Below are 18,199 nucleotides of genomic sequence, written 5' to 3'. Positions count from 1 at the left end.
ATGACCCCTGGTGACCTAGTGGTGTAATTACATATCACCACAATTGTATTTAGAGGGCTCACAAAATTAGTGAGGACCCTTACAACCTTGCAAACACCATCTTGCAGCTACTCCCTTCAGGAAAGAGAATCAGGAGTGACAGAGCCAGAACCACCAGGCTTGGAAGCAGCTTCTTCCCATAAGCAGAGAGACTGCTGAATGACTGATGAACTGCACATATAAACCTCCATGACTCAATTATTTATTTAACAATATCTATTTAATGTTTATCTATATGTGTGTTATCACTGTTTGCAGTGTGTTTCACTGAGGATTAGAGAATGTTGTTTTGTCTGATTGTCCTTGCACAATCGGATGATAAATAAACATGAATTTGAACTTCATCTTTATATACACAAAATCCACTGGTCTACCTTCATCAATCTTCTTTGTTGCATCCTCAAAGAATTCAATCAAGCTTCCCTTGATGAAGCTACAATGACTAACCCAAATCAGATTATACATCTTTAAATGCTTGTAAATCCTGTCTCTCAGGATCTGCTGCAACAGCTTGCCCTCCACTGAATTAAGACTCACTGGTCTATAATCAACAAGGAAGCTTTGAGAATATTCCTAAAGTATTTACTCTATTTTAGAAATTATGTGTGAAGGAGCATAGAAAAGGGTACTTATTTCGGGAGTCCTGAGTTAAGCATGTAAACATGTGGTTCATTACCAGAGCTGGTTGAGTGGTGAAAGCTTAATGTCAGGGCCATTGCCCTGGAAGAAGACATTGTTGTTGATCACTTATTCTGTAAATAGATGTAGATGATTTTCCAGAGATATCATCAGTGGTACCTCATCAGTACTTTGAGGAGCCTGGTGCTGCTTTCCTATGTCTCAGAAACATACAGGAGGTGGGAATTCTGCTGGTTGGTGGACAATAAACACCATGGGTGGGATTTCGTGTAGCCATCCTGAGCATGCTTTTCAAGGCAATGGTTGTATTCCCAAAACTAAGAAAATTAAGAATATACATAGTTTGTTAAGTAGTATCTGTAAAGAAGGAACATGTTTGTATGTGACTAACTCAGCTTGTTGACTAATACATGGGACTATGGTCGGCATCAGAACAAGTCTTAATGCGGGGCATTAGGGTAACAGCGGAAGGGTCACAATCTGACTCGTTTGGGGTGGTGGTGCCTACCTGCCTATCATGAACCTCCTCCGTGTACCGCCACCATCACACTTATGACACCAGTGATGCTAGTACTGCAGGTGGAGGGTCACGATACCTCATTTTGGGGGGGGGGGGTGGGGGAATGCCTGTGAATGCCCCCTGCCTTGGGGCTGGGACTTGACTAAACTATGGGATTTTCCTCATAATATCTCACTCTCTCAAATGAGTAATTTAAACTTCTTAGTTGCTTTATCGGGACTTGAAGTTGTCTCTCTGTAATGTTAGCAAGGACCTTGGATTATTAGTCCAGGCACAATAATCTCTGAAATGAGAAACTGTGAAGAAAGAAATTAAACAAAAGAGTAATCCACTAAGTTTGTCCTGAATCATCAAAGTTTTAGATCAGAAATCCTTATTTATAATGCTCAAACATTTTGACCATCTTTAAATTTGTGGGTGTGTGCAACAAAATTAAAGATGAACGCACAAAGTGACCACAAAATCTGAAAGTAATCCTTGACTGTTATTTAGGTCAGGGAATAAAATAAATATTCAAAAAGATGAAAGTTGCTACAGACTGCAAAGGTGTGGAAAAGACAAAGGGAAACACACATGACAATAATAATAAGTAACTTGAAAAATAGTTTTTAAAAAAACTGGTCAGCCACAAACGAGCCTGCAGCTGACGTGGACTTTTTACCCCCTCCATAAATCTTCGTCCGCGAAGCCAAGCCAAAGAAGATCTTGTAGTTTCTATAGCAAAGAGATGGATGCCAAATCTTGGAGATGCAGTGTATTTTGAGATGGAGAGAAACTGGTCGATATTTTGAAGGTGAATGCCTTTCTCTCTCAAATGGGAAACCAACTTTCATTCACCCTGAATGATATTCATATTCAAAATCCCCTTAAGATATGTAGACAAGGAGGCAAAAAGATTGATTGATGTCACACCCTTCAGAACTGCCAGTGTACTTTATTGGCAACAAAGTATGTTTAAGTCATTCTTGAAATGTGTGCAGCAAGTTTCCATAAATAATAACATGATAATTTCTTTAAAGATATTTATTGTGATTGGAATGTTATTGGAAATTGGCAAGATAAAGTGACAAGACACAGAGTGATAAAAATGGAATTGTCATGGGGGAGGAATGAGGTGGTATAATTGTGATGGAATAAAGTGACAAGCCAAATATGGGCCAGAATGTTCATTTGGGAAGCAGTGATGCAGGGAAAAATAACCCAGGATTGTGGGCTTGGGTTAATGTAGTCATGTATGAAGATATCAGTGCTGGTTGGAAATGGGAGTAAATGTAATGTAATCAGATTTAAAGGATGGATGAATGAATGTTAGAGGTCAGAACCACAGCAAATGCTTTTACAATATTGAATTTTGAGCTGCAGTAGGCTACATACAGCTGTGAGCAGATATAATTGGAATTAGTACACAAATAATTTAAAATTTAAAATTATTTGCCTTCTGTTACACTCATTTAGTATGCTCCATCTAGGACATCTTGTCAAGTAGATTGAATCTTGTGCTTAATTATTTAATGCTTCTCTCTGCAAAGGTATGGTGTTATAATCAATCTGTTAACATTTCACACTCCTGCAATTTTTTTTTCATATGCGGTTAGTGTTAAAACTGAAATCCATTTTCCTTTTGGGCCTTTTGCAGTATTGAAAATTTACCTGTTGTTGAACAAGTTAAGACCAGTGACTGTTAGTTTTAAAATTTAGTTTAAATTGTCTTTATACAATTTAATAAGTAGCAACAAAATTATGAGGTGACACACAGCAAAGATGGAGTCATATATCGAGTGGACAAAACATAAGAGAGAGTCTCATGGAGAATGAAAAACATTGAAAGAGAAAATTGCACTGATGATAAACCAGACTAAAAGGAGGAATTATACGGAGAATTAAACACACTGAGAATGAAATTATATTGAATGCCAAACCCACTAAGCAGATGCAGAATAATTTCCACTGGAAGAAGGAATCACAAAAGCAATAATGTATACTGTAAAGACATTTGCATTGAAAATAGTAAATAAATATAATCGATATTAACTGTCAATAATATGCTCAAAGTTTATTCCCTGAAGCTAGTGCAGTCCTGTCCCAGATTACAGACCAAGAACATTGAAAAGGAACTGAAATGAATAGTTATATAAGAAATGTGAGGATATTAATTTAGAAGGATGACATGCTCACCATTGTTTAGAAAGAAATCAGAGTATATCACAACTGATTGTGAAATCCATCCCCACGTACCTGTACTAGGTGAATCGGTACAATTTCAAAATATCAACCTCGTGCCTAAATTTATTAAAGTTGATTTAACTTGTGACATTATTTTGAAAATATCTAAAAAGCTAAGATCATTAAGAGGATCAGTTTCACTTACAAATACAAACAGTACCCAACTATTTATTAATTTATTATATTGTAATGTTGCTAGTTTGACTTGGCATCTGGCTCCCTGGGTGCTGATTTTCACATACACACTAGGACCCCAATTCCTACATTCACTTAAAAATAAACTTGTTTTTTTTTTAAATCTCATTCTCTTTCCTTTTTATGTAGACAGAGCAAAAACTATCTGGGAAAAGTTGCAAAGAAAGATTGCCTGAGATGAACACTTGAGAAATCTCTATTCAGTGAAACATTGTTACATCCAGAAAGTTTCAAGATGATAATTAAATAATCAAATAGAAATCAGGCATTAAATTGGGAACATTGAAGAAGCAACTTGAAGGAATTAGTTAGTGGTCATGTTTTTTGGCTGAGTAAGGTCTGAAAAGCAGGCATACAAGACTTTCCTTGCAAAGATCCATGAAACTTTACATTTTTTATGGAGCTGTAATGATCTGGAATTAGAACTGGTTAATTTAAGTTATTTCAAGGAATAGAGAAACAAATAAGATTGAGGCTTGCAACTAGAAGACTATTTTGTACCTAAACGTAGCTAACTCTCTTGACTCAATGAACATGTTGAACATTATTAGTTTTGTGACAGAGTTTATGTAGTGATAAAAGCAACAATGTGCTACGTGTATTGGAGAATAAGAAAGCATGATAACAGGAGATTATTTTATAAGCCACATCAAACCCCCACTAATGATATCTGGCTTCCAAAAATATTCCATAAATACTATGGCACAACTAGTAAGGCTGCTGCTTCACTGGGCCAGTGACCTGGGTTCATTCCTAATCATTTGAAGTTTGCACACTGACTAAGCAGGTTTCCTCCCAATTCCCAAAGGCATGCAATGACCAACCTGTCTAAATTGTCTCTTGTGCATAAGTAAATGTTAGGGGGATATGGTTGGAATGTGAAGGGTCGATTAAGGGAATGGGATTGCATTGTGAACCAGCGCAGACTTGATGGGTTATATGAATCTCCTATGGTGTAGGAAATGTAGAGATATAACCATATATCCATTTACGGAGTGAAAAGATACTTGAACATTTACCAGAAAATCAAATCAGTGGCTTCTGCTTGAACTTAGAGAAGCAAAAGTTACATAAACCATAGAAATACACTATTCAATCTATGTTGTCTATGCCAGCCTTTAAGTACCTGCCCATAGCAATCCTATTTTCCATCTCTGATACCATGACACTTCAGGACCTCATCCATGCATTTCTTCAATGTTGAGATGGTATCTGTCTCCTCAACCCCCTTAGAATGTGTATTCCACAATCCAGATTTAAGCAATCCTCTGGGCAAAAAAAGTCTTCCTCAAGGCCATTCAAAATCTTCTATGATTCACCTTAAACCAAGGCTCTCTGACTATAGACATCTGCTAAAGGGAAAGGTTTCTCACTATTTCCCCAATTTATGCACTTCATTCAGGTTCATTGTTCCCTGAAGGTAGAACCTCATGTGGATAGGGTGGTGAAGAAGGCTTTTAGTATGCTGGCCTTTATAAATTAAAGCATAGAATACAGGAGTTGGGAGGTGATGTTGAGACTGTTCAAGGAAAATTTGGAATACTGTGTGCAGTTCTGGTTACCAAATTATAGAAAGGATATCAACAAGGTAGAGAGAGTGCAGAGAAGATTTATGAAAATGTTACCTAGGTTTCAGAATCTAGATTACAAAGAAAGATCGAGCAAATTAGGTCTTTATTCCTTGGAGCGTGGAAGGTTGAGGGTGGATTTGATAGAGGTATTTAAGATTATGAGAGGGATAGACAGAGTTGATGTGGATAGGCTTTTTCCCTTCAGAGTAGGAGAGATTGAAACAAGAGGTCATGAGTTAATAGTTAAGAGGCAAAAGTTTAGAAGTAATATGAGGGGGAACTTATTCACTCAGAGAGTGGTGCCTGTATGGAATGAGTTTCCGGGAGAAGTAGTGGCAGCAGGGTCCATTTTGTCATTTAAGGAAAAATTGGATAGGTATATGGATGGGAGGGGAATGGAAGGCTATGGGCAAGGTGCAGGTAGATGGGACTAGAGGAGAGTACTTGGTTCGGTGCTGACTAGAAGGGCTAAGATGGCCTGTTTTCATGCTGTAATTGTTATATGGTTCCTTTGAGCATTCTCTGATCTAGAGTAAATAATCAAATTGTATCCTATCTCTAATTAAGGCTGAAATACTCTATCCTAGGCAATGTCTTTAATCAATCTCCTTTCATCCTCATAATTACACTCAAACCCTTCCCACTCTGTAGCAATTAGAAATGTGCACTGTGTCCTGACTAATTTTCTACAGAGTTGTACTGTAACGTCCTTGATCCTACATTCTATTGAAAGACTAATGAAGGCAAGTATCCTGCAGGTGCTGCTTTACTACTTTTATCTTTCAGTGCTACTGCCACAGGAATCCTTAGATATGTACACCAAGTTCCCTCTGTCCCTCAGTACTTTATTTTAACCATTCATTGTGCATGTCTCGTTGGTTCTCCCAAAATGCAGTTCCTCACATTTTTCAGGATTGAATTTCATTTGCAATTCTTTGCCTATCTTACTAACCCATCACAAATGATGGGTCCAATTACAAATCATTGACCATTACCTTCTGCCTCCAATCACCAAGCAATTTGCCGAATTGCCCTGGAGCTTGTGGGCTTTTACTATTTGTAATAATCTTGCTTGTGGCATCTTGCTGACTGCAGTCCTCACAGACTGCAGTGACCGTATCTCTCTCTCATTGACATGTTTCTTTAAAAAGTCAATCAAACTAATCAGGCAGAATTTTCCTTCAACAAAACCATGTTAATTATTTTTGATTAATTTCTGCCTCTTCAATGCAGAAAAATGATCTCCTGTGGCAGTGTGAGCAGTGGAAGAAACACAGCCACCACGTTGACGGTCGTTAACAACGGTTTTTGTTCAAATTCAGCGCGGCCCTTTAAGGGCAGCATGAGCTCAGTCACCTGGTGCATTGTGACATCATAATCGCTGCCCAGGGTGCGAGCTGGAAGGGACGCTGGAGTCAGAGAGAAACCTCTGACGACACCATTTCCCCGTGGCTGCCCCGCCACATGGCGATACAAGAGGGGCCGGTTCGCCATGAGGATGTGCGCCGCCACACTCCCTCAAATAAACCAATAATTTCCCGTCAATTGACAATAGACTTATTGATGGTGATGAAGATTTTCATCTCAAGACATTGATCATTAATTTTTTCCCTCACTGATGCTGCTTGCCCCACTGAGTTCCTCCAGCAGGTGGTGTTTGGATTCATGTTCCAGCATCTGCTCTCTTCTATGTGCCTCCAGTTAGACTTGCTGGCCTGTAATTACCTGGTATATTCTTTGAATAAAGATATATATTTGCTTCACATTCGTATCTTTGCTGTGGCCACAATATCATTTTCTCACGTGTTCACCAGAACTCTCACTTGTTGGACTCCTTGCCTTGAAATAGATGCAACACTGCTTTGCATTCCTCCCTTACTCCTTATGAAATGTATGCCAATGTCTATTTGGTTGTACCTACTCTGGATCCCACTTGATTGCCAAATTAGTTTAAACTCTCCCCAGACCATCCCAAAGGATGTTCAGGTGTGATCTGTCTGGCTAAAAACTGATTCTGCCTTCCTGAAGAATGTGCTTCAGAAATTAGAACCCTCCTTCTGTTCCATCTCTTCAGCCAACTATTTTTCTGATCGTTGCTTCTACTTCTATACTCCCTAGCACAAGGCATTGGAAGTGTCCATCTAGTTTCTGAAATTCAAGTTTCAGAACTTCATCACTGATTTCTCTAGTATGGTTAGTACCAACATGAACCATGCTTTCTATAGTTCCCAACCGCCCCCCCCCCCCACCCCCAAGAATTCCCTGCAACTGTTCTATTACATCAATGGCCCTGGTACCATGGAGGTAATACTCTATCCTGGATATGCACCTAAAGCTGCAAAAATGCCTGTCTATTGTCCTCGCTGTGAGCTTTCCACCATTAATGCCCTCAGATACTTGCTCCTTCAGTCTTGGGCAGATGAGCCACCCAACAAGCCGTGATCTTGGCCATGGTTACAAAGCACAGAGGAACCTTCTCTTTCACTGCTTTTCAACATGAATAAACCATTTTGGAGCGACTTGCATGCTGAGGCTTCCCTGACTACATATCTGCCTTCTGTCACCTTGGTCTTTTGTTCACCCATGGCTTTCTCACTGCATTTCCTTATGCTGTGGGGTAACTATCTTCAAGATCATGGTATCCATATATTTCCCAGCACAGATATTCCATAATGTCTTTCAAGCTGTAAGACCTGGTGCTCAGGCTAGTCATTTTGTGAGCTTGTTCTACATAAGACTAGGAACTTTCTCATAATATCGTCCACACAAGACAAACCCCTGCATATTTTCAATTGGAAAGAGAGCTCCTTTACTTAAAATGTTATTCAGGCTTCCACCTATCACTCACCTGCCTCCCAACTGTGCTCCTTGCCCTTCTCACCTGACTCTATCTGTCATCCTTCACTCCTTGGTTCATCTATCACCAACTGGCCCCTGTCCCAGCACTCTCTCTATCCTCTTTTATATTGGCTATGTTCTCTCTCCACTTTCAGTCCTAATGCATGATCTCAACCCAAAAGTGTCAATAATTCATTACCACAGGTACTGTTTAACCATCTAACAGTTGGATTTTTGTTCCAGATTGCAGAACCTGCAGTCCATTGTGTCCTCTGAGCCAAGGAAAGGTGGTTGGTGAAGACTTAAGATCCATGATACAGCAGGTTGCGTCTCATAGAAAATGTGTGTGTGTGTAATTAGGTGTTTGCAATGACACCTTTATTAATCTCTCAATTACAAAGTTGACCTACAGGGACAAGTGACCCTAATCCACGTTACACTGAGATAAAGTGAGGAACTGATAAAACAATGAATGCAGCAAGTCTTTTTTCAAATGTTAGGTGACTTTACCAGTTTCAATGAGTTCTGTTCAGCACTATTCTGCAATTCCCTATGATAAATCTCAAATGGGAAGAATTTGTTTGCTAGCAATCTGCTTGGCTTTCAATTTCTTGAGCTACCTTCCTGAAAAATAATTGTAAAATGTCAACAAAATGCAAGATTAAATACTTGAAAAATTGGAATGACCATTTATAGGTTTCTTCAGTATTAAAAGAAAGAACAAAAAAGTAGATTAAGTGAAAATTTCCATTGAGCAGAAGCTGAAGACACAGGAACTTTGCTGGGAGACATTTTTAAATATTAATTACAAAATTATATTACTGACATAATTTATTTCTTCTATAGAGGTGGAACCATACCAGGTCTAAAGATAACATCTCCAGGACAGAAATATTTAAATTGCTGTGTAAAAAGAACTGATTAAGTCCTCCAATTAATAATGATATATTGGCTGTAAATGTGGATTATTAATATGTTCACTAGTTATTTAATGTCAATTGTTGAGCACCTTCTATCTAATGGTAAGAAAGAAAAAAAAGGCTTGGTTTATAAGTATATTCCCTCATATTCACCAACTGGCCCCCATCCCAGCACTCTCCTTTCACATTCATATGTCATATTAATACCCAATTCAAATGTCATATGAACACCCCATTTATAATTAAAGCATTCACTGCCATTACCTGCATACAGCAGGTGCAGAGCCTACAGCAACTTTATCAAGGCTACTTTTTGCAAACGTTTGATCTCACTCATTAAAAATTACAACAGCAACTGTTGCATAGGAATGTTCAAATTTCATTTCAAGTTACAGACCCTCCTTTATCTGGACATTAATAGTATTGGTATCACCCCTAACTCAGCAATAAAGTGCATGTCCAAATCTATTCAGACAATTGCTTTCCTATCAACCTCCCTGTCTTGGGTAAACTTGTACCTCTCATTTTGTTTGTTTTAGATTGGTCACAGTGTTTGAGCTACCGAAAGAAAATAGACACACACACCGAGAGCAGTTCAGATTATACAAATGTTTATTACAAATTCAAAAGCTGATTTCACACTACAATATGCAAGCCCTTCCCAACTATACTTATCAATGCTTGGACTGGTCCCAACTGCCGAAGCGAGGCAACAACTGCACACTTGTAGTAGGTTGTCAGCTTCTCCACCTCCCCCGACCGGGACGTTGGCTGGACTCTAGAAGTTCTTCTTCTTGCTGAGAGATGTTGCCACCTCTCAGAGAGTCTCAAACTTCAGCAGCGGGACCATGGCTTATATTACCCAAAAACTGCTTACCCAAGCACCTATTCCCAGCACAGCAAGAAAGATAAGTGAGCAAGCTAGCATGTTAAGCTGAAAATTATGTTATTCGTTAGAAGCCTATCATTTTGAATATAATGGTTTATTTTGCATCTGTCAGTCTGTGACCAAAACAAGCAGGAAGATTAAATGTTCTTGGTACACAGATGTCCTTTTGTCAGATAACTGCATCTCTGGCCCCTCGGTGGAATTTAGCTTATATCTGCTGATTCTAAAAACAAGCAGGTTCTCAGCCTTGCAGAAGCAAGAGCTGCAAAAGTAAGAAACACAGTTAGAATCTTCCATTACACTCCCCTCGTTCATCAAGACTGTAATAGAAATAATTATTTATACTGTTATCAAGGACTGTTTATTCATCAATCACTCACAAATTAGTGTTTAGTTTGGGCTCTGCAAGGACCACTCAGTCTACACCATTTCACAGACTTGGTCCCAACATGAAAATATGAATCCTAAAAATGAGGTGACAATGACAGTAGTTAACAGCAAAAGTGGTTTGACTGATATAGGATCAAGTAGCCCTGGTGATGTTGATCAAAGGGGATCAAAAGAACCTATCACTGTCTAGATCAGGGGTGTCAAACTCAAATTCACAGAGGGCCAAAATTAAAAACTTGGACTAAGTTGTGGGCCAAACTAAATATTTATTGAAAATTTTCAACAACACCTGCATATTTTCTCTTCTTTCAACATATGTAATGTTAAACTTTTTCTTATTAAAGTAAATGTTTAATAATAGTTTTGGTTAAACTCTTTCCAGAAGAAGCATTAACAAATGAGAAATAAAATATTCAATAAATAATATTTCTCTATAGCCTTTAAGCTCTTTTTAAATGTATTTTTTTCACAAGCCAACAAGTAAAAAAAAACAACTTGCTCCAATCTTTCAACTATGAACAGTCCAAAGTTAACCAAAGAAAATATTAATCCAAGCTTAGCTTGCTACACTGTGATTTACTCTGATGCACCTGGATCTAAACCAGATACTTGGCATCTCTTCTTAGATGCAAGTTCATCAAACTCTAGGGTCAGAGTTTGCCTCCCACCTGTCTTGAAAGGTCCTGTTTTCTGTCTTTGGTTTGGCCATTTTTCGTAAGGGGTTTATTACATGTGAGTTAAGCGACAGGTCACAGATGGTAATGAAAGTAGAGGAGGTTGGGGCGATTAGCGGGCTGACGGGCCGGCGCCAATGCATTTGCAAAGCATTCTGGGATTTGTAGTATTAGCTGTGCATGCGCTATACTGGCGCGGCGGCCAGCAGGCCAGCTCTAATACATATTTGATATGATCTTGCGGGCCAAATATAATTATATCACGGGCCAAATTTGGCCCGCGGGCCTGAGTTTGACATGTGTGGTCTAGATGAACACTGAGCATAAATAGTGTTGATTGGAAGTTTTTCATCCCCAGGTAATCATTGTAGAGATTCCTTGGGGCAGTATCTTTCCTCTGCTCAGCTATTTTCAGCAGATTCATTATAAACCTACCCCCATTAGGTCAGAAATAGGATGTTCAATGCTGATCAAACAACCTTCATATTCAATTCCTTCTCATCCTGGTATGAGTGGAACCTAGGATCCTGGAACCACTCTCTCACACATACATAAATATATATATATATAAACATTGTGTCAAAATCCATGAGGAAAACATTTGGCTGCAGTGGGCCATTGCATGAATTAGCTAAAGGCAGATAGGTGCTGTGAGAGATGTTATTCAGATGAAATATTAAAATGAGACCTTGCCAGTTATCTCAAGTAAGTACAAAATCTTTCAAAGAGCAAAGGAGTTCTCCCTGATACCCAATAGTTATCCACCATTACAACAAGTTATTTAAGTAAAATACAATGCTGGAGAAACTCAGCAGGTCAAACAGTGCACTTTATTTAGCAAAGGTAAGAATACACAACCAATGGACTCAAGCCTGAAACGTTGGTTATTATCTTTGTTAAATAATGTACACTTATCTGCTAAGTTTCTCCAGCATTGTGCTTTATTGGGGGTTATCTTTGAGTTCATCTTGAAGTTGTCTATCATCACCCCTAATACCACTGTGGGTACATCCATACCTCAGGATTGCAGTGTTGGAGAAATAGCTCGACACCACCTTCTCAAAAGCAATTGGGGATTGGCAATTAAATGCTGGCTCAGCCTGTGAAGCTCACATCCCTCAAATGAATTGGAACATGTTTTGTTTTTGACACAGCAAATAGTACATTAAGCATTTTGTTTAGAGACCCATCTTTGATGGGTTCCAATTACCTGACTCTTTCGATGTATAATTGAATAGTGCATCTGTTTTGTGTGAGTTTAAATAGTCTTTTGTTATAGGGGAGGGAGTGAAATTACCGAAGGGTTGGCAGTGACAAAGTGAAGCGTGGTTTGATACCAGCAAGGGTGTAACAGTCGCCCCTTCAGCAGTCCTGCAAGGGCCGTTAGCTGTGCAGATGATGACACCCTCCCTCCGCCCGCTCGCCTCCTTCTCATCGAACATTGTCCACTTGGCCATGACTGAGGCTGGTGCACCCGGGGCTGGCGAAGGGTGTGTTTCTTTTTCTCGCTGCGTCTGAAGTTGAGGAATGTGGAGGGCAGCAGACCTCGACCACATCAACCGGGTGCCGGCTGGCGACCAGTTGGCGTCTGCTGTCCTTGAGGCGTTCGCTGAGGGGCTGAACGGGGGGAGCCGCGGACGAGAGGCAAGGGAAGGAGCGGCGGAGTGAAGCGACCGAGTTCAGCTGTGGCGGAGCGAGCCTGGTGCTGAAGACAACAGCTCCACTCAGCACGAACGTCTAGCAGTGGAGAGATGTGATGCTCTGCTGTTTCCATCCCCCGACGAGACATCCTTCCCCTCCCGGGGCGCATTGGTGACCGGATCTTTCTCGTTTCGACCTGTGTGGACGGTCCAAGCCGGACACTGACGGAGTTCGGGCCGCTTGTGACCCGAAAGGAGGCGATGGACATGAACGTGAAGAAATTCACGGTGCGGCGTTTCTTCTCCGTCTACCTCCGCAAGAAATCCCGATGCAAGACCTCCAGCTTAACCAAATACGAGGTTAGTGTTCACATTTCTCCTGATTATGAAGCAAATGACTTTGTGCTGAGCTGTTGTTTTTTGGGGGGGTCATTTCTAACAGCAACAAAGTTGGTTTGAATGAACAAAGAGAATGCGGAAAGAAATGATTGGCGTAGATAAAAGTAACAACTGAATGAAATCTACACAATAAGGACAATATGTAATTTATTACAAACATTACACGCAAGTGGGATTGGATTTGCAAAGCTATTGAACCAATAAGTCAATAGCGCAGTTTTCCACCATGTACCACCCTCGGATCTGCCATAGTTTGTCGAAGGCACCTCCTCACTATCGATGGTTCAGGGTTATTCATCTCAGTATGTGGTTGATCAACCAGTTAACAGCAAAGCTCTCAAATTCAAATTAAATTAAAATTTAAAAAGCAGGACGTAAGAGCACTGAAAACTGTTTGATGTATCGCATTTGTCAAGATTTTAACGTGACTTTTAGTCTCACCTCTGGTTCTGGGATGTAAACGACTGCGAAAACTACAGAGTTGGTTCGAACGGGTTATTAGTGCACTTGGGGTTGAGGAGTAAACGCACAATTGTTTCCATCTAGTGTGGTGTGGCAGATGGACAGAGACTGCAGAGTTGGATGCGCGGTGACCAGATTGGGTTGATTCAGAAAGAAACTCTAACAAAGACGAGCAATCCAGGCCAGGCCAATTCATCCCCCTTGTGTCCTTTGTAGATTTGAAATCAAATCTCCAGCAGCCGTCCCTTCTCGTGTTATCTCTTCCTGTGCATGACAACAGCTCGCTCATGCTTAAAATCTAAACAAAAACCTTTGTGTGGAGACAGGAAATATCTTCACCCCTCTTAAGAATTTGCCGGCAATGGCGTGAAATATGATATTCGACAAGCACACAAATCAAAATAATGCAAAAGCAGGTCACCGGTGTAGGTTTCATGTACTGCATGAAAGACCGCACGACTTTAAAATAAAATCCCTTTCAATTTTCCTTCTTTACCAAAAGTACTAGCGGTTTAGTGCCACCGGTACCAGTGCCCTCCCGAGTGAGGACTTCTCTATTCTCGACGTTCAGGTGGTTGTCAACTGGATATTGGACAGCGAGGAACATCTGAACCACACCTGATCCTGTTTCGAAACGACCTTGGAGCATTTCCTGTTTTCAAACGGTTATTGTCTCTGGAAATTATATCTCTGTTCTAATTATTTCTTCTCTCCCTCATCCCAATGACAATGAAGTAGAGACTTTAGTGAAGATACCTTCAAGTTCTTGGGAGTAAACATTTTCAGTGACCTGACCTGGACCAACCAGGTCCGGAAAGTGTTCCAAAGCTCAATCTCCCTAGAAGACTTAGGAAGTTCCACAGGACCCCCATGTCCCTTAACAACTTAACCAGGGCAGCGAGGTTGATGTAGCGGTTAGTGCCACGCTGTTACAGCACCAGCGATCAGGACTGAGGTTCAAATCCCACACTGTCTGTTAGGAGTTGGTACGTTCTCCCCGTGTCAGCTTGGGTTTTCTCTGGGGCTCTGGTTGCCTCCCACCATTACACCTGAGTACTGGGGTTGTACTCCGGAGTAATTGGGTGGCCTCGGCTTGTGGGATGAAATAGCCTGTTACCATGTTATATGTCTAAATCTAAAATCTGAACCTTCTATAGTTGCACCATCAAAAGCATACTTGGTGGAGGCATCATATCATGGTGTATGAGATCAGCTCTGCTCAAGATCGCAAACTGCAGAAAGTGGTGAATGCAGTTCCCTATAGCATGCAAACCTCCCCCTCTCCATTGAAATTATCTGCATCTCCTACTACTCAGGAAAGGCAGCCAATATTCTGAGTGACGTCCTACTCTGGAACAATGTCTTCTCGCTCTTCCTGTTGGGGAGATGGTTCAACATGCTCAAAGACAGTTTCTTCTCACAGCCATCAGGCTCTTGAATGAACCTAGCAACAATGATTCCATGTTCTGTTTGTAATGTACTCATTGATCTTTTCACTGTAACACTATATTCTGTGATTCTGCTCTGCTTCTACTTTGTATGGCTGTATGCACATTCGAGATGACTTGCTGGACTGCTCACAAAAGAAGTGTTCTCACCGTACCTATATAGTATTGATAACACCATCTCAACTGTCATGCAGCTACTTTGCAGTTCACCAGCCAGATTGCAGGATCTAAACGGTCACAGCATCTTGGTTCAGCTAACATTACAAAATGTGTTGAGTATAGAATTTAGAGATACTGGTATAGTTCTCCTTGGAGAGGACAGATCTGATAGAGATGTCACAGATTATAAAAGATTTAGATGGAGTAAATAGGAAAAGTCTCCATTTACAGATGTTTCAAGGACCAGGGGCATGGATTTAAGTGAAGAATGAAAGGTTCACAATGAACATGAAATATTTTTTTAAGTTATTTTGCACAGTAAGTAGTTATAGTCTGGAACTCACAGCCTTTTAGGGTAGTGGAAAAATAAGGAATTTAAAAAGGTAATTAGATGGCATTTGAGAGAAAGTATTTTCAGAGCTCCGGGGAAAGGATTGGTGGTGGTTGGAACTGACGTAGTGTTTTCAACTCTCCACACTATAGCCAAACATGTCTCATTGTTTTTTTCCTGTCAGTAAACTGTCTACATTCTAACCAAGGACAACAATTTGTTTGTGGCTGTTATTATAGTGATGAATTGAAAAAGAAGTGGATTTGCTGGATGGGAGCAAACTTATATTGTGAGCAGGCAATGTAAATAGCCAAATAAGTTAGAAATGTGTGAGAAACATTGAAGTTCTAACATCCAGATCAATTTGTAACAATAAGAATGTCCATGCCTTGTACATTCTCACCAATCAATGAACAATTCAGTATGAATAATTGGCTCTGTCATTAAACTGAAGCTTTAATGGTCTTGGTTCAGAGAATCTTTGGGTATATGATTCCCGTAGATGCATTGGAATTTACTTTCTGCATAATAAGTGCTGGCCCATTGTGATTTAAGATTGAAGGTTTCTGGAACAAATTGCCAGTACTATGAGGATGTTCCAACTGCAGCTTCTGCCAAAAACAAACCCGAAGAAATGCTGGCAAAAGTGCATCAAGCTAGGACAATGCAAGGCAACTAAGTAGGTAAGTCTGGCAGCTCTGTGGAACCCTTTGCTAAGAGAGCTGTTTTCAGGGAAAAACAAAATCCAGCTTCTGCCCATTCACTCTTAAACTATCAAATCCTTGTACTGGTCATGAATCAGAAGAGAACTTCACTTCCATCAGTATTGGACTGGTCTATCCATACTAATGTCATAATATCTTCTGTGGCCTGCAATAGTGGTACAATTCATACATGTACTTTCACAAAGGCACTTCCCTTTTGATATTGGGCTGTGGTAGAGTTAGGTAAAGGTTCTCTCTCCTTAAGTATATTTCTTTAACACCGTGACATCCATAGTCCATTTTATCAAAGTTTTGCTAGAGTTTGCAGTTGTTTAGTGTGCAAGCAGTTTCAGGTGCCTTGTATTTAGATACTCATGATCAACAACACTGCCCTAGAAATGCAATCACCCACTGTAAAAGGTAATGAAGTACATGCCAAATGTACTGAAATCATCATGGTCCCATAACTGATAAGATGTTTTGGTTAGAGTTTTATGGTATTGCATTGTTTAATTAAAAACAATTCACAGACTGATCACTGCAAATTTGGATTGCAAACATTTATTTTAGCTGATGTATTTTGTTATCAAGTTCCTAACTGTAAAGTATAGTTTTCAAACTGCCCCCCGCCCAACTCACATTCCACCGTAAGCAATTCCTATGCCATAAGTGGTCTGTGATTGGTAAGGGATTGCTTACGATGGTATGTGAGTGGGAAGGGAAGGTTGAGAATCACTGCTCTAGACCCAATTGTTGCTGAAATATTTTGCTTGAGAAAAATTGTTACTGGCCCATTTCCTTTGGAGTTATGAAACCTTGCACATAACAAGTCAATTAGGTATGATTAAAGCAGTGGTTTTCAACTTTTTTTCTTCCCACTCACATAACACCTTAAGCAATCCCTTACTAATCACCACTGCATAGCGGTTGCTTAAGGTGGAATGTGAATTTGAAAACCACTGAGGTAAAGGAAAGGGTTGTGTAGATACATGCTAAGGGTTCCTCACCCCTTTTTAGCATTGATTTGATATTTCATACAAGATCTTTGGGTGTGCTATTCAATTCCTTCTAGAATGTGGCACAAATGTAGGGTAGCCTTGGAATAAAGCCAGATAAAGTCTTCATTTTTTTCACAGTGAGTGGGTGACAGTTTTAGAGGTTAGCAGATGCAGACACTGAAGAATTTTTGTTTTCTCTCAGAATGGCAGATCAGTGAGGTAAGATAACAAGGTCTCAAGAGCGAACACTGTCTTTTCAGCTATAAAGCAGGAGAGACCTTCTGGCTGCTGTTTGTAATTATGTCATTTATTTACATTTCTGAAGCAGGACCAACTGTGCTTTATCTCATAATGTGAAAGTTGGAGGTGGGTTCATATAGTCAGAGTCAAAATTATAACAGATAGAGGATCTTTAGCCTCTCAATATGCAGTTATCAATTGACTGATGCACTGCAGGCCATTGACCATTCTTGATAGACCTGTATTGATCAATTACTAAAACATTAAACCTATAGTTTTCCATGTGTAGTTGCAATGTAAGCTTCAGTGAATGTGGAGCAAAGCTCTCTGTTTAAAAAAATTAACGTGGTATAAGACATGAATAGAATTGCTAAAAGTAAATTTAAAAAATTAGAGGCTCTGCTAAAATTGTTTGACTGTGAGATCTGAATTTTTTTTCCCCATTTGGGCAGTTTTTCAGGCCACCTAAATACCCCAATTAACCTTCAACCCCCATGCATTCTGAAGGATGAGAGAAAACTGAAACACCAGGAGGAAACCCATGCAGACATGGGGAGGATATGCATCTTTGAACTCAGATTACTGGTGTTGTAATGGCATTGCTCTAATCGCTACGCTAACCGTGCCATCCATTTAAATGATAGTTATGTGTCTTTAGTGGTGTACATCATTCAAAAAAAGGCAGTTCCCTGCCTTTTGCCTAATCCTTTTCTGAACAGTGGCATGACATTTGTCGACTTCTAATCTGCCAGGACCAGCACAGAGTCAGGAGAACTTTGGTGAATTATCACCAAAGTTACTATAAATTCTACCATTTCTTTTAGTACCCTGGGATGCATCCCAGAGGAGTTATCTATCTTTAGGCCCAGAAGTTTGCTCAGCACTACCTCTTTAGTGATAGCTATTGTAATCCAGGTCCT

The 18,199-nt window shown here is 40.0% G+C and overlaps 1 protein-coding gene across 1 annotated transcript in view; it reads left to right on the top strand.

The window, feature by feature from the left end:
* The first annotated feature begins 12,311 nt into the window (after positions 1–12,311).
* Positions 12,312–18,199, top strand: part of rps6ka2 (ribosomal protein S6 kinase, polypeptide 2) — a 161,277-nt gene continuing 155,389 nt past the window's right edge. Inside the window, exon 1 of the mRNA XM_069931597.1 lies at positions 12,312–12,898. Coding sequence (XP_069787698.1) covers positions 12,800–12,898 — 99 coding nt within the window. The 5' untranslated portion in view covers positions 12,312–12,799. The remainder of the gene's footprint in view (positions 12,899–18,199) is intronic.

The sequence above is a fragment of the Narcine bancroftii genome, chromosome 4, assembly GCF_036971445.1.
Source record: "Narcine bancroftii isolate sNarBan1 chromosome 4, sNarBan1.hap1, whole genome shotgun sequence".
Lineage (NCBI taxonomy): Eukaryota > Metazoa > Chordata > Chondrichthyes > Torpediniformes > Narcinidae > Narcine > Narcine bancroftii.
The sequence above is the reverse complement of the archived record's forward strand: the minus strand, read 5'-3'. Positions and strand labels throughout refer to the sequence as shown.